The sequence below is a fragment of the Conger conger genome, chromosome 14, assembly GCF_963514075.1.
Source record: "Conger conger chromosome 14, fConCon1.1, whole genome shotgun sequence".
Lineage (NCBI taxonomy): Eukaryota > Metazoa > Chordata > Actinopteri > Anguilliformes > Congridae > Conger > Conger conger.
The window spans coordinates 44030274-44051708 of record NC_083773.1 but is presented as its reverse complement, the minus strand read 5'-3'; the positions used below and the strand labels follow the sequence as shown (position 1 = coordinate 44051708).

The window sequence follows — 21435 nt, the reverse complement described above, 5'->3', positions numbered from 1 at the left end:
AACAACAATCTTACTTATTGTACCTTTAAGTTATGAGAAAGACATTAAAATTACATTCACCAGAATAATTGATGTGCAAGATACCACAATTCAAAATAATAAAAGACAGACTCATCTGATTAATTCTGCCTTAATTAAAATAATGGCCAGATTCATGTTCATGAATCTCAGGATCAATAAATAGTGTCTGTGTGGTTTTGAACAATGGATCCTCAAACTGGACAAGCTGCCCAAAGAGCTACAAAGTACTTTTGTGCCTTACTGTAAATTACTGTATGCAAGGAATATCTTTAATTATGGTAAAGTATGTATTCACTGCATGCTCAAGTACCAACCTTACTGAATTTACAATATATACACAATATTTTTATAGAGAATTTTTTGAGCTTGATGTTCTGGCCAAACCCCAAGAATGTCTTTGTTGGCAAGGCGGGGTTTAACCTGACGAAAAGCCGGAGAAGCAGAAGAAATATCATCGGCCAGCGGGCCATTGTTGCGGTGCCAGGACAACGAGGCGGCAACGTGGCCCAATGTGGCACTATTAGCCAGCGGAGCGCCCTCAACCGCCATGCTACCCTGGGGCCTTACAACACAGCGCACCTCACTGCTTCCTAAATAATGTGGAAAACAACATTCATCAGCAGGAAGAAGGGGAGCCAGGGCGGCCAGAGCAGTCCCACGATGCTGTTGTTTGGGACAACGTCGTTTCCATGGTGCTGCTCTGGTTCACTGACCACCCTGGATTTTCTGTGTTAGTTCTGCCTTCACCATTCCTCAACCCGACTGAGAAACGTTCTCTGCACGGCGGTGAGGAAGTACAATCGCAACCCTTATGTATGGGAACATTTCGAGGCCATGGAGAAGGCATGTGGAAATGAGTGGGCCAGACATACCAGGGCATGTTTCCCACACTGCATTACAATACCTAACATTGTGTGTGATATGGATGGAATGTGATGTCTGCACATTTTCTAATCTTCTAGATACAAATAGAAAACAAGAGCTCGTTAAAATTATGTGATTGCAAATCATAAAAAGATTAATGGAAAATGGAAACTTGTTTTTATTATTACTATTTTTGCAATGCAAATGCATAGGCATTACAGAAAAGTAGGCTAAAGAAAAAGTTCAGTAAAGCAGGCCGTTCATACAGTAGGCTATAGGGCCATGTTTAAATATATCATTAAATGTAGAGGAACAACCTGGGCTTCCTCAGAAGTTCATTAGGCTAATTGACTCAATGATCAGAGGAGACCAGGGAACAACATAACACTGGTTTTCACTAAATAAATAAAAAAATATATACACATATTACAGCAAATATTTTCACCCAGAAAGAAGATGCATGCCTTTGCTGTGACTCGAGAACATCAGTACAGTTCTAGGACATAACTGTCGAAAGTAGCGGGAGTGATTAATTTGTACAATTTCAAACCAAACTGCCCAGGAATGCCATGATTGAGAGAAGAGGCATAGATGTACAACATATTGAAGTCACGTAATTGTACTAAAGTCAGGCGCCTTATAACCGCAGGTTGTTGAAATCCCAATGGGGAAATTCATTCTGGATATTTTCTTCTGGCACTGAACTCAACAGAAGTGATGTCACACTTTGGCACTCTTAGTTCTGTCATTATTGATTCACTTATTCAAAGTTTCTTCCTCCTGCATTTTGACTAGTTTCATAAACATAGGCTGACTACGTGACATTCCTCACCTAGGCTTCTATCTGAAAGTCGTAAAGATTACATTAAGTGCTCCTGACTACCTTAGAAGTTAAAAAGCAGTGCAATACAGCTAGCAAGCAACATGCTGGTTAGCCAAGGGATGTGTCAAAAAGATAGCAAACTGATTACACCAATCTGGGGTTATTTTTGGACTATAGTTTTTACAGGAATCATGTAAGGACATACACAAATCCAATATAGGTTGGCATGCAATGCCTATGCGGGAAATTTATGCATATATTGTTAACTAGTCACCATAAAATGCAGTTTTATCATTATGTTGCTAATAGGAATACATGCATGCAATGACCGATATGAACCACCTGACCGCCTAGTCTTTTGACACGCCATTGACGCAACTGTTTTCCTATGGCTCTGTCCTGAATACAACCTGCCCCGGACCAGGTTAGCCATGCAGCATACGTTGCCCCGGCGATATACCCCGATTTAACTCAGCTTCGAAGTACAGAAAACCCAGTTTAGTAACCCCATAATCTCATTTCGTAGTACACCCGCTCCCAGCTCCAAACTCAACACGGTTTGACCAGCTCAAAATATATTTTTAAACAGTTGGTAGTTTATCATTTCAAACTGGTCATAGCTGGATTTTCCACCAGGGTTGTCTGCTTGAAAAAAAGAGACAGCAATTGTGGCCCTTACAAATAAATCAATGTTTAAAACGTTTGAGTGTAAATATAGACAAAACATAACCATGATTCAAATGTCTGTTTCCCTCTGGCGAGTATTTTGGTACTGGATTTATTCCGGAGACAGCTCTGTAATGATAATGCAAGCGCCTCATGATGAAGAAAGACACTGCTGTCGTACTGTCGGAACCTGCAACCTCCCAGAGCTGCCGAATGAAACGGGAAACCACCGTACATCCTGCATCATGCTGTGGCATGTCCCAGTTTTAACAGGCCAACCTGACTGTGCGTACTTTGAACAAGGCTTTTAAGACAGTTCACATGTAAAGTCACATTATTTCAGAACCGTTCTGCCTGTCCCAGTGGAAGCACAGAAAAACATAAAAGAGGATATTAACATGAAATGAGGTTGATTATGATAATTAGGAGGATGGCTAAGGGTAAGATCTGCTCAGTAGATCTGTTCTGGTTTGCGGACAGCTGTACAGCTTCATGCTGAAGGTCGCCGTTGAAAGGAAGCTCGGGATTGAGGTACTACTTCGGCAGATATTTTGGGGTGGAAGTTTAGTTAAAAAATCTGGCATAATTTGATCCTAATAGAGAGAGAGAAAGATGCTGCAGGCAAGTAATTAACAAAGCTGTCACTGCCACCTTTTCTAAAACCAATCTGCACAGTAGATTATTACATTTTAGTCATGAGCTGCACTTGCAATCCCTCAGCCTCCAAACACAGGGAAGCATAAATCAGTTATCTGTAGAGTGTTTTGGTTCAAATTAAATTCTAAGCATCCAGTAGTGAACAGGTGCATTAAAAATAGTATTCCTGTTTGTTCAGAGGGCTGGCCAGTGTTTCCTGAAGCTCACTGTGTGAATGGGGTCATGAAAAACAGCATTAACTCATTCATCATTTCTGTTGCTTATTTGATTTATATTTCTCAAATGATGCATTGCTCTCTCCCTTGCGTCTCTGTGACTTCAGAACGGGAATTCTTAGTGTACTCTATGTCACATACGGAGGTCGTTAGCAAGGTGTCACTAGGCTTGGGAAGCGTGATGTGGAGGCTCTAGAGCTGATATCAATTACGGAAATTAGTCAGGCCATACTAGCCAATGCTGATGCCAATACTTGCCAGTTTCATGCATTTAAGCTGGCTTGTTTCATCATTAAATTGAGAGTTTGAGAGTAGAGACCTGAGTCAAAAGGGCTCTGGAGCTTTGAGTTTGGCTGGTATAAAATACATTCAACATTAAAATTTTGTTTTCATTTAATTTACAGCATCAGTTATGTTGCATTATTATATAGCCCTATCATATGGGCCTTAATCTGAGTTCATCGGCTGATGGCACTAAATTCAGTTTGAGATATTATTGGCCCTGTCGACGATGTGCTTCCCTAACAGGGTAATACATGTTTTATGATGTGGTCCACATATTTAATAGAGCCATTCATGACATTAATTTAATTTTTTTCACAACTTTTCACTTTAGTCTAGAAGGCCTGTGCATTGTGCATGATATCAACCCACTTCTGTCTCATGATTGTTCCTTTATCGAGGGCATTTTACTGTCTGTTTCAGGTCCTTTAGTACTGACTGTGCGCCATCTTATAAACTGATAATTCTGATAGATAGATTAAGAAAATGTATTTTTTTATACACTCAGTGAGCACATTATTATGTATTTATTAGACATATTGGTCTTCTGCTGCTCAGAGATGCTCTTCTGCATACCACTGTTGTCATGCATGGTTATTTGCATTACTGTCACCTTCCTGTCAGCTTCGACCAGTCTGGCCATTCTCCTCTGACCTCTCTCATTAACAATGCGTTTTTGCCCTCAGAACTGCTGCTCACTGGATGCTTTTTTTAGATACTCAAACCACTCTGTCTGGCACCAACAATCATTCCATGGTCAAAGTCACTTATATCACATTTCTTACTTAATCTGTCATTTGGTCTGAAAAACATCTGAACCTGTTGAGCACATCTGCATGCTTTTATAAATTGAGTTGCTGCCCCATGATTGGCCAATTAACTAACTGGTGTGGTCACTGTATATATATTTCATGGAAACCTTGTATGCATGTGTCGTGGCTCTGTTGGCTAGATTTCTCTTGAAAAATAGTTTATCTCAGAGCAGTTTCATGGTTGAAAAGAAGATAAACGAAATATAAATAAAAGGCCAACTCTGCAGTTGTGTTTGACGTACATGTTTATGGTGAAATGAAAACTCCCGTGTTTGTTTATGTATGTGCAGCCAAGCCTAAGCTGATGCTGAGGCACGGGGCTTGGGCCTGCTCGTTTTCCTGCTGAAGAGAAACGGTATTGAACGGTTGCAGAGTGATGGCCTGTGTTATTTAGCGAGTGTTTCATTTGCTGCAGTTTAAAATTTAAAGAGCATAGCAAGAGAAAGTCCATTATATTCAAAGTCCATTTTTAACGTTGAGCCATAATCAATTCAATAATATATTAATCACAAAAAATAATTTTTAGTGAAATGTTTGCATTTGCTGAAAGCCTCAAAAGACAGGAATTTATCAGCCTGAATGCTAAAATCAGTTCGCTCTCTATCAATGCATTAGCACAGATCTCTGACAACTGCTACAGCCACATATGCCTACTGTACATCAAACAACATACATAAAAAAATAAAAACCCTTGGCTCAGAACTTACATTACTTAAGTTAGCTAGTGGGAATAGATTATTTAAAGAAGATCCGATTCTCCCCATTTCTTATACGCTGATCCCATCTACTGGAAAAATAGTGGTATTTTGCTGTTCATTGATGATAAATTATATGTTCTCAGTCTATGTTCTCAACCAAAGGTTTTATTTTCATTGCTAGTATGCATAACGACGCACGATTTAACCACGCTATAGTACATGCATTTGGCTAGAGCTAGAAACGAACAACAGAATGTGGTAGCAAGCAGTTAAATTGTAAACTAAGAGTTTGTATAGAGTATGTAGCATTAGACCTAAGTTAAACACCATACATTTAGCTAGCTTAGCTAATATAGGTAGTATGGCTATTGTTAGGTCTAACACAGTTACTCGCTATGCTGTACGTTACCCAGTAGGGCTATCAGTCCACAAGCACTAGAAGACATTGTTTCCATTTAACTCAATGAAATAAAAGCTCTTCTTAATATTTTATATTGTTGGTTGGTTTAATACTGTTGCCAATGAAAAGTCGTTGTCCTACACCATGGGTCTCCAACAAGTTGCTCTCAAGCTACCAGTCGCTTGCCGCCCCCTTCTGAGAAGCTTACCAAAAGCTGAAGCACTATACATTTATACATTTAAACATTTAAACAAATTGTTGCCGCGAGGCATTCCAGCCTACGAATTTTAAAAAAAGTAAATCAGGCAAAATTAAAAATTAACTCAATTTAGGCTACTTGGCTACGCAATAAGGTTTCCATGTATTTACAGCACAGCGCACGTTCAATGAATGAATGAAAGCGGCTGCCTTGACTCGCAATAAACAGACGGGTGGAAATCCCGACACTCTTTCAACTACATAAAACTTAACCGTGAACCATCAAATACCCCCAAGATTTCAGTGCCCATCAGTCCCAACATTTAGCAATTGAATCAAACAGTCCAAAAGTAAATTAAATCCCAAACCAAAGCGAACATCTTTTGATAGCCGACCGGTATGCTGCTCCAAACGAAACGCATGTCTCACAATAAAACGCACTTTAGGAAAAAAAGATCCTTAACTTGCTGTTATCAACGCTAATTTGTTATTGTTCATGAAGGCGTGTCTGGCAAGTTGGTATTTTATGAAGACGCATCTGTTTTGGCTTTCATTAATGGTTTAGCTACTCAAGTTGCGTTTCTGAATGGTTACAGGAAGTGTTGAACAGTGTTGGCCCACTTTAAGTGTAGCCTTTTACTTTATTTCTAAGAATAAAATTCTACAACAACAACAATTCTACAAGCCTAATAAGAAATAGATAGATAGATAGACAGATAGATATATCAATAGATGTAGACTAGCGCTGGTGTCAAACAAAGCGCTCATTCTCAAACCACTCATCGAAAAATTTAGTAATAATAAAATGTCAAAATATATTATAATACGTACTGGCATTCATGATGATGTCTATGTTAACAGATGCTCCAGGACCTGTAGAACTTTTCATATTTAAAAAAAAGAAAGACCACCTGCCATTTTTAAAAATGCATGGCATCTAATTCATTGGTTTCACCCTTCTTTCCCTTCTTTGGAATTACATGGTACTGCATGTGGTGAAATGTATGTAGGAATAGATCCCATGCATTTTGAAATATGGCGGGTGGTTTTTTAAATGAAACATTCTACAGGTCCTGGAGCACCTGATAGACGTGATCATGATACCACGGTATTGAAATAACAAAACAATGCACCCCCTCCCCTCCCAATGAGCTTACTTTTGAATGCAATTCACATATGATTATCTGCTTATATAAGTAGACATATCATATAATGCAATATTAACTATGTATAGACAAGTTCATACAGTCTAAAGCATTTCTAATCTTGAAAAAAACTTGTTTAAGCAGTTGATTTTAATGTTGTGGCTGATCAGTGTATACAAATAGGTGTGTATTTATATTCAAGGCATACATACGCATGCATTTAGGTGTTAGTGTACTTAGGACATACATACACATAGGTTTGTGTGTACTTAAGGCATTGGTTTTACATTTCGCGATCAAAAGATGAATATGAGACAAAAGTATGGAAAATCTGATTATTTCAGGAATTTACGTGTATACGTTTTAGCATTTTTTTAAACTTAAGTTCACAATTTGTGTGTGATTGGTAGTGTGCATCCTGCCTTTTAAGTGTCTATGCAATACTTTCACCTTATTGGCTGGGAACAGCACTCACTGTAGCAGCAACTCAAAATACAGCCTGCAATGGATCAGAGTTATCCATATCATCTATCAATATCTAACTCTGGGCCAACAAGCCGTGTTTACAGGGAGGTTCTGTAGATACTGATCAGTGCTGGTGTTCTGTAGAACCTGCTGTGTGAGCGTTGATAGTTAGATGGGTTCAGTGATAAATCTGTGCACCTTGTGACTTTACAAACCCACAGCTTTGTAAAAGGAGAGATCTCTAAGTGTTGTAGTCTTTGATACTTTCCTTCATTGTTGTCATGGCGATTTGCCTCGATTGGCTTCTGTTGTGTGGCCTGTTTGCTCTGTGCCCCAAGCAGCACATGAAACAAGTTTTTAGAGAGAGATGGCAGATAATTTACATTAAAAAAGCATGAAAGCGCTGTTTGGTGGATGCTGTGCTTTGGCTCAGCAGAGAGCAGGGGCGGAGAGAGAGGGAGAGAGGCTGGGATGGAGTCGCTGCCAGCGTTGGCCACAGTGTGTGTGTATGTGTGCGTGTGTGTGCGAGCGAGTGTGTGTGCGTGTGTGTGCGAGCGAGTGTGTGTGCCTGTGTGTGCGAGCGAGTGTGTGTGCCTGTGTGTCTGGACTTCAGGCTGCCTTAATTCACAGGCCACACTCCACCTTTTCTAGCTGCCCAATAGCTGCTCTCTCACACTGGCATAACATGTTGTGTACTTAACTACCCCTTTCTGTCTGTACTGTACCATCCAATCAGTCCTCTCTGTTCAGCATGATCACACTGTACTGTCCAATCAGACCTCTCTGTTCAGCATGATCACACTGTACTGTCCAATCAGACCTCTCTGTTCAGCATGATCACACTGTACTGTCCAATCAGACTTCTCTGTTCAGCATGATCATGCTGTACCGTCCAATCAGACCTCTCTGTTCAGCCTGATCACACTGAACTGTCCAATCATCCCTCTCTCCCAGCACCTGGCTGCCCCTCTCCGCTCTGGTCCCTCGAGAGGAACAGCCGCCCCCAATCAGTAAACCCTGAAGCCCTGGCTGTGCATGTGTAAACCCAGCTGTTCAGACTAGACCTCAGCCTTCCTACATAACATATGAAACACACCCTTTTTTTCCTTTACCTCTCTGGTCTATCTCCCTTGTTCTTTGCCTGACCCGGAAATCAATTGAGGTCTGCCATCTTTAAGGAAATTCCAACGGGTTAAGTGTTCCTTCTAAGAACTCAAAGCCGGAGTTAGGAGGCTCCTGGAGTTTTCTTGAGCAAGAAAATATGCACATCCTTTACGGAAATAATTTTTGGAATGTGGGAGATGTCTTCCCGCCTGCCACGTGGCTTCGAACTGACATTTGAAGCAGCAAGGACATTCCATTTGCCTAATTCATGTTTTTTCTTGATTGAACTGTCTTCACCTCTTTTTTCACCTCCCTTCTTTGACTACCCTGATGGGCGAAGCGAGGTGCAAGAAAAGGAGCAAGGAAAGGAAGAAGAATAAGCCCCTGGAAAGAGCCCTGTGTCTCTCGGATCTAGCCTGGGGGACCCGAAGCAGTGCTCCCTATTCTTTCTGATGGTGATGTATTGATTGGCCAGAGATTTCTCTCACCTGGAGTCCCAGGTTAAAATGAGTCTCTGATAGGAGAGGGAGAATGACAAGCAGCAGCATTAAAATTACCCCCGATCCACTCTGAAATTCCAGCTGCCAGCCTAAGATGCAGTCTGACTGGAACCAGCTTCTGCTCCAGGTAGATACCCTCTGTAATTTGGTGATGGATATTGTCTGTACCAAGCTGGCCCATCCGCTGGGCATGGTCTTGCTAGCATGGTTGCTGTCTCAACCATCTTGTTACCAGGCTTGACCATCTCTGAACCAGCTGGGATTTCCACCAGGTTTGCATTCTGTCGCCATGCATTAGTGTAATTGTAAGTGTCACTAATGGAATATTCTGGAAAGACTTTATCAATGTGGGTGTCGTTGCTCCCTGGGCAGAGAGCAGAGGCATTGTGAAAGATCCTTTCTCATTCTGTGAGCCACCGTTTCCCAGACTCCTCATGGACACTGACGTCTCCCGGACAACTGCACACAAGACTGGGATGGTGACTTTGAACCGAACAATTCCCTGTGCTGAGTGTGTTCTGAAAGCACTGACATCCACATCCCTCACGTAACAGCTCTGCCCACACTTCTCTGTCCTGTCCTCTCTGTTCTTTCTCTATTCATATTTTTACATTGTAATCTTGAAAGTCCTCTGTACCTGTCCTAAAGTCTTTTTTAAAGAGCTTCACTTTCTTTACATAGAGTGAAGTAGGCCCATCCTTATTTCAGCTCAAGGCTCGCTTTTTTTTCAGAGGTAATTATTTTCAGTGTTTGTGAAATAAAAAAATGTAAGGATCCGTTCAAACCGTAGACATATGTTTTGAGGCATGAGACCAGCCTGGACTTTGCATATTTTCTTCTTTGATTGACAGGTGAGGGATGCCAATCACCTGCATTAGTAATTGATCAAGCATTTAAAAATGAGTAAAAATTTCTATGATATCACTTAAGCAAATCTGTAAATAAAAAATACAGGCTCTGTTTCCTGTGCCGTTTTGAGGGCATACACAAGGGCCAGTGTTCAGACAAACAGCAACAGAACTGTAACTGAATATTGAGCCTTGTGTTGGTCTCAAATCATGTCTCAGTCAGGAACAATAAGTTTTCACCATAACTACAACTGCAACTGTGGTGATAAACCATTTATCACGCACTAATGTTCACACCAGAATGGGTTTTGTCATTGAACAAGACCTATCAATCAAACAGACTCACTTCCCCCAGGAACAGTGTGCTTGGCAGTGGTGGGGCTGGAAAGTTCTATTACTGCTCTGATCAAAGGGGGAGTCACTGCGGGAGCGGGAGATACACACGGAGAAAAGGTTTTGTTTTAAACTTTCGATCGACATTCCCACCCGTCAAACATTGTCGACCGCACCCTGAATCGTGTGGTTAAATGCAGTGTGCATGCGGTTTTTCATATGTGTGTGTGTACATGCATGTCTGTGCGACTTGTGTGAATGGATGTCCAGTGCGCTCCATAAGTCTTGGGACAAACATGTACTTTTCTTGATTTCACTCTGCATTTGTCAGTAAACAATTCACATATGGTTTGTAGCAGATCAGCATACATGCCTCCTGCCAGGGGTGGAAGCCTGTTTGAGTAGAGAAAGGGGCTGTCTAGCGAAAAAGAGAGAAGTGAGGGAGACAGACGGGCCTCGTTCCAACCCAGTCTTTTTCTCCTCTTTTTCCTTTTCTTGCCCCTAGCTCCACCCATCGGGAGAGGTGAGGAAAAGATGAAAGAAAATGAAGTAAACACACAGGAAGTCGAGAAAAACGTGATTTAGGCAAATGGAATGTCCTTGCTCCTCTAAACGTCAGTTGAATACTGTGCCTGTTACATATCTGGCAGATATAGCGTATTTGTTATAGCGTGGCAGGCTTTCCGAAAAAAATGCTTCCGCTAAGGATGCGCTGATGTTTTCTTCCTCCGAGGAAAGATTGGGGGTTCTTAACTTCTCCTTGAAGGAACATTTAAGGCATTGGAATGTCCTTAAAGATGGCAGAGCTCGATCGATTTCTGGGTCAGCAGTCAGGAAAGATAAAAAGTGGAGGTAAATAAGGGATTCGAATGAGCCCACTGGTTGGAAGTGCGAGTGGGAATGCTACATGTAGAGGTAGTTTTAAAACATAGTAACATAAAAGAATGCCTTAATTTTTCCCCTTTTGGTTCTAAATCAATGTTTTGGTTCAAGAGGTCATTTACGGAACTGATGCGTGATATGTTTGGCAGGAGACTGAGGGTGGCTTTACACGGCAACGGTGCCTGCTGAAAGTGGCACATTTGTGTTGCGTTTGGGCCTTTTGTTGACATGACACCGGCGTTTTGGAGGGCTGAAAACGTTAACCTTTGATTATGGGTTCCAGAGAGGAGTTATTTGATAATACCGTCCTCACCGTTTCCGTGTAAATTGGTGAGACGCAATTCTTGTGAAAATGGTGGGAGGAGTGAGGGGAGGAGGTGGGTGATGACATGTGACCCTAATACACCAATCACTCTGCTGCCAGTGGTGTTATTCTGTGGTGCAAAGCTACAGCGCCACCCACTGGCCTGGCATGCATACTACAGTGTTTCAAATATTGTAGCATAACCGTGTAAAAGGGGATCTTTATCATAACGTCGTCGTATGAATGCAGATGTTTTTGGAAAAGCAGGACCTGAATTTTTAAGATCCCATTCTCCTATTGTCTCCACCAGTCCACACTCTCCATGTCCAGTTAACCAATTACCCTTCAGTCAGCCTGCCTGATCTTCCCCTTTCCCCACTCACACTCACACACACAGTTCAGTCCCTGGCCAGTGTTTGGTTAGTTAAAATCAGTGAGCTTTGTTTTGGTTGAAGGTCTTCTTATGTGATCGTTTATGAACTGAACTTTAACTAAATGAATCATTTTATTTACATGGCCTTAAGGCCTTTGATTGAAATGCATTGGTTGGACTGCATCATGGGATTTTCATGGCCTAAAGCAGAGGTGGGCAATGTTTCTGGTTTTCATACCAACTGCTGGCCTTAATTACTTGATTGGCTCTAACATTTATGACATCTGACATTTTAGCTACATTTCTTGATGAATGCATTCATGACAGTCATTACTATGATTTAATAGGTGTATACAGCCAATTAGCTCATTTAGCATTTAGCCAGAGTAATTGGTGGAAACAAAAACCTGCATACACACTGGCCCTCCATGACGGGAATTTCCCACCCGTGGCCTAAAGGGTGTTTTTAAAACGAGACTGCCTAAAATGTATTGATTGAAAAGCATCATGTGATTGTCCTGGTATAAATGTTGTGTTAAAACTAACTTTGACAACTGCATGAAATATTACATTTGTGTTAAGAAATGATTTTGCTAAAAAAAAGGGCCAATTAAAAGGATTGAATTAAGTGATTATATGAGTTCAATTTTGTGTTCAACAGCACATTTCTATTTTACTGCAATTTACCTGATTGATTCTTAATTTTGCTGACATTCGTTTTCTTACTCACTGTTTTCTTACTGTTATGTAGTGGAGGGTCATTTAAGCTAACCAGTGCATCCATGAATACATGTTTATTTGTCATATTAATATATTGATATGTTTACCCTATCTGGCGCCCAACTATAAAATTGTACTAATTAGTGAGTATCTGTGCTGACCACTGCTACAGGTGAAAGTCCAGTATTTTGTATACGTTTAGGTTTCACCATGTAGAAATGACAACATGTTTTATACATATTCCCCCCCATTTCAGGGCGCCATAGTATTTGGGACAAATGGCTTCACAGGTGTTTGTGATCGGTCAGGTGTGAGCTTCGTACCGACCTTCCCTCTCTCTGCTCGCCGCGCAGGTACGAGATCCGCGACCCACACCTGGTGGAGGAGAGTGTTCTGGAGACGCTGAAGGTCAAAGCCGACTTCCACAACTTCAAGCCCCGGCCCTTCAACATGTTCGAGTTCTACGACCGCACCGGTCACGACATCAAAGACATGCTGCTGGCCTGCCACTACCGGGGGTTGGAGTGCGGGGCGGAGAACTTCGACGTGGTGAGTCCTGGCTCCCCAGCTTCATTCAGCTGCTCTCGGTTGGCTGTGTTTAATCTCTGCGGGTTATGGAGTGCTGGGCGGAGAACCGCTTTCAGTTGGCCTGGCGGATTCCAACTGTCACGATTGGCCAGCGAGTGGCCGGAGGAACGCAGCTGCGTTTAGTCTCTGCGGGCTAGCGTGTATCTAACGGGCTAGCTAGTGTGTATCTAACGGGCTAGCTAGCGTGTATCTAACGAGCTAGCTAGCGTGTATCTAACGGGCTAGCTAGTGTGTATCTAACGGGCTAGCTAGTGTGTATCTAACGGGCTAGCTAGCGTGTATCTAACGGGCTAGCTAGTGTGTATCTAACGGGCTAGCTAGCGTGTATCTAACGGGCTAGCTAGCGTGTATCTAACGGGCTAGCTAGCGTGTATCTAACGGGCTAGCTAGCATGTATCTTCTTCGTTTGCGTGTTCCAGTGGGTGAAAAGGGAAAGTGGTGGAATTGCGCTTGTGGGCAACGCTCAAACTTAAAATTCACATTTGTCTGTACAAAATTGCCTCAAATGAAATGTTCTACGTTGAGAAGTCATCTTTGGTGAAGCTTTTATTTCATAAACCAGACGTTCTGTCAGTTGCTGCTGCAGGCAGTGCTTTACCATCATAATTAAGAAAGACTGGGAGATCGATTCCACAAATGACAATGAAATTATGGCATTAAGCAGTCTCGTGGTGATGCTGTTTATTTCAGAGGACAATCTCTGTATGTATATCTCAATCTGAAATTTAAATAATATATAAAGCGAAGCAATGTTCCTGGAATACATTACGAATGTGCCAATCATCCCTCTGTGTGTTGTGTCAGTGAAGGCTCAATGACAGTGGTACAGAGAAGGAATAGCTTTTCATTCTGCTTGCGGGTGTGTTTGTGAAGCACAGACACAGTTAGCAAGCTTTATATCTGTTTGTTTTTTTCTCATTCATTTTAGTACTATATCTGTGTGATAACTGGGTGTTTTATCTAGGTTAGTGGCCTTTTTGTCTAGGCTTTTTTCTCCATTTTCCTTTCCATTTTACTTTTGGGTATGTTCTATGCAGCAAAACCTGGGCTGGGAAATGTATCAAATAACACATGAATTGTTGGGGATTTTCAGATCATCACCTCCTATGCATTGGGAGCTGTGAGTGTGTGTGCGTGCGTGCATGCATGTGTGAATCATTTTCTGAAGAGTCGGTGTTTAAAAGAGGGGGCATAATAAGAGGAGAAATATGTATGTGTGCACGTTCACAAGCTTATGTACAGTATTTCTCTATTCTCACTGTACTGGAGCAAATGATTTGTGGTCATTTCATATTACTTAGCGTTTTTGTATACCCGCAAATCACTTGCTTCACGCCAGAGTGAAAATTGACATTGTAAAGAAGATAGAATTGTAATCTGTGGTGACGCTAATGCAGTGCTGTAGCTAAGGAATGGCCCACAGACCTTTTCCATTAGCCGAGGCTGTGCAGGGAGTTTCTCATTAAAAACCTGTTAGGTTCTTATCCTCAAATGTGTTGCCTCTGCGCCGGCATCGACTAAGCGCCCAGTCCCCCACTTTCTTTTTAATTCTATCTTTCTGTGACCAAACCCGTGGATTGGATTCGTCTAACACGTTCTTTGTCTTTGTTAATTTATTCATTTAATGCAAACACACACACACACACACACACACACATTATCTCTCTCACACACACACACACACACATAAATAAAGAAAAACTCACACACAAACACACACTTCAAAGTATTGTTATTCAGGGTAATCCTGTAGAGACCTTCTTGCAGTCCGTGACGATGGTCTTCGCCGCGGGGCGGGGAGTGTGTGTGTCACTATCCCCAGTGCTGTGTGTCTCTATCCCCAGTGCTGTGTGTGTCTCTATCCCCAGTGCTGTGTGTCACTATCCCCAGTGCTGTGTGTGTCTATCCCCAGTGCTGTGTGTCTCTGTCCCCAGTGCTGTGTGTCTCTATCCCCAGTGCTGTGTGTGTCTCTATCTCCAGTGCTGTGTGTGTCTCTATCCCCAGTGCTGTGTGTCTCTATCCCCAGTGCTGTGTGTGTCTCTATCCCCAGTGCTGTGTGTCTCTATCCCCAGTGCTGTGTGTGTCTATCCCCAGTGCTGTGTGTCTCTGTCCCCAGTGCTGTGTGTCTCTATCCCCAGTGCTGTGTGTGTCTCTGTCTCCAGTGCTGTGTGTGTCTCTATCCCCAGTGCTCTCCGAGCAGCTCCCCCTCCTGTGGAAACAAGGCCGCTTCCGACATGACTTTTTGTGTTTTCCCCGTAGCCGTGTAAAGCACAGCGTGCCGTGTTCTGCTGCAATGTGCTGATGGGTCCGTGTTGTAGTTCTGCTGATGTGAACGAAGCTGTGGTTCTGGGGACCAGCTCAGCAGAGAGGCCTAATGGCGTGTAAAGAGCGGTGTGCGCAGATGATCGCAGACGGCCCCAGTGCGCCGTGCCTCGGCTAGAGCGCGTCGCCAGCGAAAGACAGAGACATCGTCCGTTCAGCCGTAGGAACGCGCGTGTCTGCTCAGCACAGAACCTGGCTACCTCTCAGCTATTTTGTAAAATAAAAAGTTGACGGTAGTTATATTTATTCATGCTGATTCTTCCATTACCACCCCCTCAAGTTTCAATTCCAGTTTATTAGCATCCCCTGCAATAATAATCTATCACAACTCCAGTCGCATACTCTAAATTACACGGCTGTGTTTGCTGGGATAAAGTAGCTCTCAGCCCATTGATCTTACTCAGGAAAGGAAACATAAAAACCAGAGAGGAGTGTCACTGTTTTTCAGCAACATACTGAGGGGTCCTACTCTGCTCAAAATGGAGACCATTAAATATTTTAATTATTTTTACATTTTCTGTGCTCTTCCATGGATATGTATTTCTGGAATAGGAGGCTATGTTATGAGAATTAAGACCCTTTAACCCAGGGTGCTGAAACTTGATCCTGGATTCCTCTGTGCATGTTGGTTTTCCTTCCAAACATATTTGCAACTGTTTAATTGCTAACAAACTGCTAAATGTCCTTAAAGGCATACTATGCAGGATTTGTACCAAAACCGATAAAAATCTAAAAACAGTAAAATATATGTATAAAGTGGGGTGAGTGGGCAAGGTTGAAGGTGGAGGAGGAGAGCTCTTTGATTGTAAATGCAGCACGACAGCAAGGCAAAGAATCCTGCAAAGTGCATGTTTATTTAGACACGTGATTATGGTACAGTCTGGTACAGTCCTGGAAGCTGTTATCATGTGTGAGAGCGATGATGTCATGTGTGATGTCATGAACGTGTGGTAAAGGGATCTCTCCCACCTCCTGTGCACACAGGGATCTCTCCCTCCTGTGTCCACAGACCTGTTTCTTTGCGTAAACAGTCATAATATAAATGGATGAGCAATAATCACACATCATCCATTTCCTGTACTGCAATCGATAAGTCAATCAATCAATCAATTTTTTGGTTTTGCGCACTGACAATCTGTTCCCCATAAAGTATTAGTCAGCATTTCCAAATAACCATGCCCAAAGCTATGAGCAAATATAGGCAAACAAAATGTAAGATTATTCTTAAGGTGTTTGAAAACAGTAAGATGGATGTCTGAGAGACAAAATGCAAAGGTGAGGAAGATGAAGACGGTCCTCGGTAAGATGGTTGGGGTATGTGAGTACAGTGGGGTGAGCTCGTGGGCCAGGGTCCATTATCAGCAGAGTGACTGCGTGACCTCATGCCTGGCACAGAGATTTAATTTGAGTAGAAACACTGGAGTGCTTTCTCTGACCTTCCCTTTCCTCACTAAGACATGGAAAAATGTTCAGCTTTAAATAGACATCCTGTTAGTGTCCAGTTTACGCTGAAGTTTTAACTCCAGCTGGAAGAAGGACTTTAACACGGCACATTCTTCTGTGTGAGAAGTGTAAGGTTCTGATTGGCTGTTTGGCTGGTTTAAACCTCCAGCCTCCCTCCTCCTGTCTTCCTGTTCATCACTCCTTTGGAGAGCCCATCATACAGGGGCCTTAAACTCAGCCCAACCTGCTGTGAACACTAACCTGTATCCCTGATCATTTACCTCAAAGCAGGGGGAAGTCACTTTGGTCATGAAAGTGTGAGACCTCTTCCCCCCAGCAGTACCCCAGGACCACTGGGATGGAGATAATTACCCATCGCACTTCCTGCATTACATTTTCTGTTATTCTATAGTGGATATGCAGAATATTATATTGCACAAAAAAAAAAGAATGACTGGGTGACCTATTGGTCGGCACAGAGATTTAATTTCCGTGGAAACACTGGAGTGACTTGGGTGCAGAAAATGTACACTTTCCTCATAAAAACACAGAAAAATGATATGCACAAGTTCAAATCTAGTTCTATCACACAGAACAAAAAAAACAAACAAGAAAAACAATAACGACACAACAAAGATACGCTCTCTGACGGCTGAAAGGGTTGTCAGAGATTCATCATTCTGCCCTCAGGAGTTTCAGCTTTTGAAAGGCTCGGAAATTTAGTTCTTCTTTTTTTCCGATGGCATTCCGTCAAACCGACTTAACGGAACACGGCATTAAAAGCACAGTTTGGGAGTCACACGAGGTCTTTGTGTTTTGTGAGACGCGCTCCGGCGTGGGCGATGTGCTGGGGGGGACAGCGGTTTGGCTCGTAATCCCACCGTCGCGGCTGGGGATTTGTGGCCGTCCCGTGGCCGCTGCGCCCCCAAGCTACAATCCGCCTCGGAGAGCCGCCTCGGAGAGCCGCCGGCCGCTTGCATTAATGAGGCCCCGGCCACAGCTCTGCGGTCTTCACGCTCAGTAACACCACAGCTCAGCAGCTCTGCAGCTCCTGGGGTCCAGTAATCTAGAGCTCTGCAGCTCAGTAATCTGGAGCTCTGCAGCTCAGTAATCTGGAGCTCTGCAACTCCTGGGGTGCAGTAATCTGGAGCTCTGCAGCTCAGTAATCTGGAGCTCTGCAGCTCAGTAATCTGGAGCTCTGCAGCTCAGTAATCTGGAGCTCTGCAGCTCAGTAATCTGGAGCTCTGCAGCTCAGTAATCTGGAGCTCTGCAGCTCAGTAATCTGGAGCTCTGCAGCTCAGTAATCTGGAGCTCTGCAGCTCCTGGGGTTCAGTAATCTAGAGCTCTGCAGCTCAGTAATCTGGAGCTCTGCAGCTCAGTAATCTGGAGCTCTGCAGCTCAGTAATCTGGAGCTCTGCAGCTCAGTAATCTGGAGCTCTGCAGCTCCTGGGGTTCAGTAATCTGGAGCTGCTGGGGTTCAGTAATCTAGAGCTCTGCAGCTCAGTAATCTGGAGCTCTGCAGCTCAGTAATCTGGAGCTCTGCAGCTCAGTAATCTGGAGCTCTGCAGCTCAGTAATCTGGAGCTCTGCAGCTCAGTAATATGGAGCTCTGCAGCTCCTGGGGTTCAGTAATCTGGAGCTGCTGGGGTTCAGTAATCTAGAGCTCTTTTCGCTGCAAGATGCCCCCAGGTCTTTCTGGGTAAGTAATTAATAATTGCGCCCAGATCTGCAGGTGCTCACTTGGATGAAGTGAAATGAATGATGTCAGCCAACAAGTAATCTAATATGCAGGGTATGAATATGCGGGCTCTCAGTCATATTGATTTTTTTTTTTTCTTTCTTGTTAATTAATAAGCACTTGAGAATGAATTACAGCAGCAGCTCTCTGTCCAGGTTCTGGAGCGCTGCAGGGTTTGCTGGGGTCCTCACTCCTGGTTCTGGAGCGCTGCAGGGTTTGCTGGGGTCCTCACTCCTGGTTCTGGAGCGCTGCAGGGTTTGCTGGGGTCCTCACTCCTGGTTCTGGAGCGCTGCAGGGTTTGCTGGGGTCCTCACTCCTGGTTCTGGAGCGCTGCAGGGTTTGCTGGTTTGGTTTTCACTGTCATTTCCTTCAATTAAAGTTCTGAATGACAACAAACCAGCACACACCACTGCTGTACAGGACCAGGGTTGGGGACCCCAGCAGAACCTGTGGCTCCCCAGGACTAGGGTTTGGGGACCCCAGCACACCCTGTGGCTCTCCAGGACCAGGGCTTGGGGACCCCAGCAGACCCTGTGGCTCTCCAGGACCAGGGTTTGGGGACCCCAGCACACCCTGTGGCTCTCCAGGACCAGGGTTTGGGGACCCCAGCACACCCTGTGGCTCTCCAGGACCAGGGTTTGGGGACCCCAGCAGACCCTGTGGCTCTCCAGGACGAGGGCTTGGGGACCCCAGCAGACCCTGTGGCTCTCCAGGACCAGGGTTTGGGGACCCCTAATTGATTTTTTTCCTAATACAGTGGTGTTCCCTAAGGCTATGGCATTAAATTCCAATTGGCCAGAAGCCCTAAATTGCGGTAGCTTATTGGCTGTGGTGTTGCCAACGCAGGAAGGGCTTCGGTGGCCAGAATATTCCCTCTCTCTGCATGCGTGAGACTCCTCAGTCACCTGTGTCTCTGCTGCACTCAGTTTCCCATCAGCCACCACTTCCCCCACAGGAGAGAGTGATATGCTCTTGTCCTCAAGTAAATTACAGTTCAGTTCTTTACGCTTCTATGTTCTGAATCGCCAGCTGTGCAGTTCAGCTGTCAGGTAAGAGGAAGAGGTGGCTGATGGGAAATTGTTTGGCTGCGACGTGTTGTGTTCTTCCAAATTAATAGGATGGTAAATGGTTGGCATTTATATAGCGCCTTGATCCAAAGCACTGTACAATTGATGCTTCTCATTCACCCATTCATACACACACTCCCACACCAACGGCGATTGGCTGCCATGCAAGGCAGAACCTACTCGTCAGGAGCATTTGGGGGTTAGGTGTCTTGCTCAGGGACACTTCGACACAGCCCGGGCGGGGGATCGAACCGGCAACCCTCCGACTGCCAGACGACTGCTTACTGCCTGAGCCATGTCACCCCCATAGAGAGTCGGTGTCAATGGGATTGACTCACAGATTTAACTAGTTACTCCAGATTTGTGGGAAAGGAAAGGAGATGAGGGGGAAATGGGTGCAATGTTGATCTCAAGCTCTTGTGTTGCTCTCGTCATCTGAAATGTGCTTACACAGGTTTCCGAGCATTTGCTGAATTGCAGTGTAGTGTTGTGTCATCCCCACATACTGCAAGTGGCTTTAGAATATCACAACAGCTGTCAGGCTAGTGGCACAGGACATTAAGGAGGGATGGAAACACCTCACTCCCCACTGACATTATCTGCCCCCACTCACACAGAATGTGCAATATATCCATTCCTCAACATGTGCAATACACTGTAAATCGAGCAAAATACAACAATGTGCAATAAGAAATGTCTCCTTTTCATTTATTTATTTTTTATTTTTTATTTTACTTACTCTTGTCTTATATAGGATTGTATTGTATTATATTGTTTTGTATGTACATCTGCACTGTTTTTACTTGCACTAGCCTCACCTTTATTATTTATTATTTATGTGTATTTTTTACTTGCCTGACTGGAAGAGAACGCACAAGAATTCCAATGTACCTGTACTGTATTGTACCTGTGCAAATGGCAATAAAACTCTATTCTATTCTATATGTTGTTTACTTGGTAATGTGTATTGGCCCTGTACTGTATGTGCAACGGAGGCTAGTGGCTCCTGCTTGGCTCAGTTCTGGGTGGGAGTTCTGCCCAGTTTTGGGTCATAACGCGAATGGAATATCAAAATAAATGATATCAACCTACTGCACAAGGTTTGGGCAAAAATATATTGCGAAATCTCAGTCTTAATTAGATTGCAGTGGAATATACACCCTGTACCCTTCCGTATTCAGAAAATTCTGCCTATTTATTTAGAGCGTTCCGCAGTAAACTCCCTTTAAGTAAGCGAGTGTTTGTGCATTAGGCAGATTGCAGGGAGTTGTGGGACACAGGGAGCTGTAATTGGCGACACGCTGTGGCGTTTTTCCACGCCGCGGAGCTGGCTCTGCGGCACATCGATTGGGCGGGGTGGGGGGGGGACTTGTTGCAGAGGGCAGCGCAGGACTGTTCTGAACCGAGCTGGGTGCCAGAGAGATAAATAGCGATACCTCCCCTCTCAGAGAGAGACGGCTGGTTTGGCTGCAGCCAGGGAGAGGACTGTACAGCTCTCTGTATGCAAATGTTCACAGCATGCCCAACTCTCCCCTACTGTGTCTTTCTCTCTCCCTATCGCTCTCTATCTCTCTCTCTCTCTGTCGTTCTCAGTCTGTTTCTCAGTTTCCCTCCCTCTCGTTACCTCTCGCTCTCCCTCTCAGCTGTAAGTCTCCTGTGTTGTGCGGACTTCTCTCATACCTGCAAACGAATGGCAGTGAAGAAGAAGAATTAGCCTCTTTAATATTAATGAGGGGACTGCTGAATCAAAGGGCTGCCTGCAGGAGATCATGAAACGCAGTGAATACTGACGTGCAGAAGTGGACAGGGCGAGGGGGCCGTGGTGGCGCAAGGCTAAGACGCAGCAGACTTGCGGTTGCAGTTTGCTGCAGTTGCACACTGGGGACCGGGGTTCAATTCTCGGTCCTGCCAAAAGCCTAGTTTGGCCGGCTCACGTGGAGCAGCATAATTGGCTCGCTGCTCCAGGGG

General features: G+C 43.9%; 1 protein-coding gene across 1 annotated transcript in view; it reads left to right on the top strand.

Annotated features, from left to right (window-relative positions):
- Window positions 1-21435, top strand: part of LOC133110354 (acid-sensing ion channel 1) — a 288095-nt gene that overhangs the window by 32599 nt on the left and 234061 nt on the right. The window contains exon 2 of the mRNA XM_061220385.1: window positions 12664-12859. Within this exon, the coding sequence (XP_061076369.1) occupies window positions 12664-12859 (196 nt within the window). The remainder of the gene's footprint in view (window positions 1-12663; window positions 12860-21435) is intronic.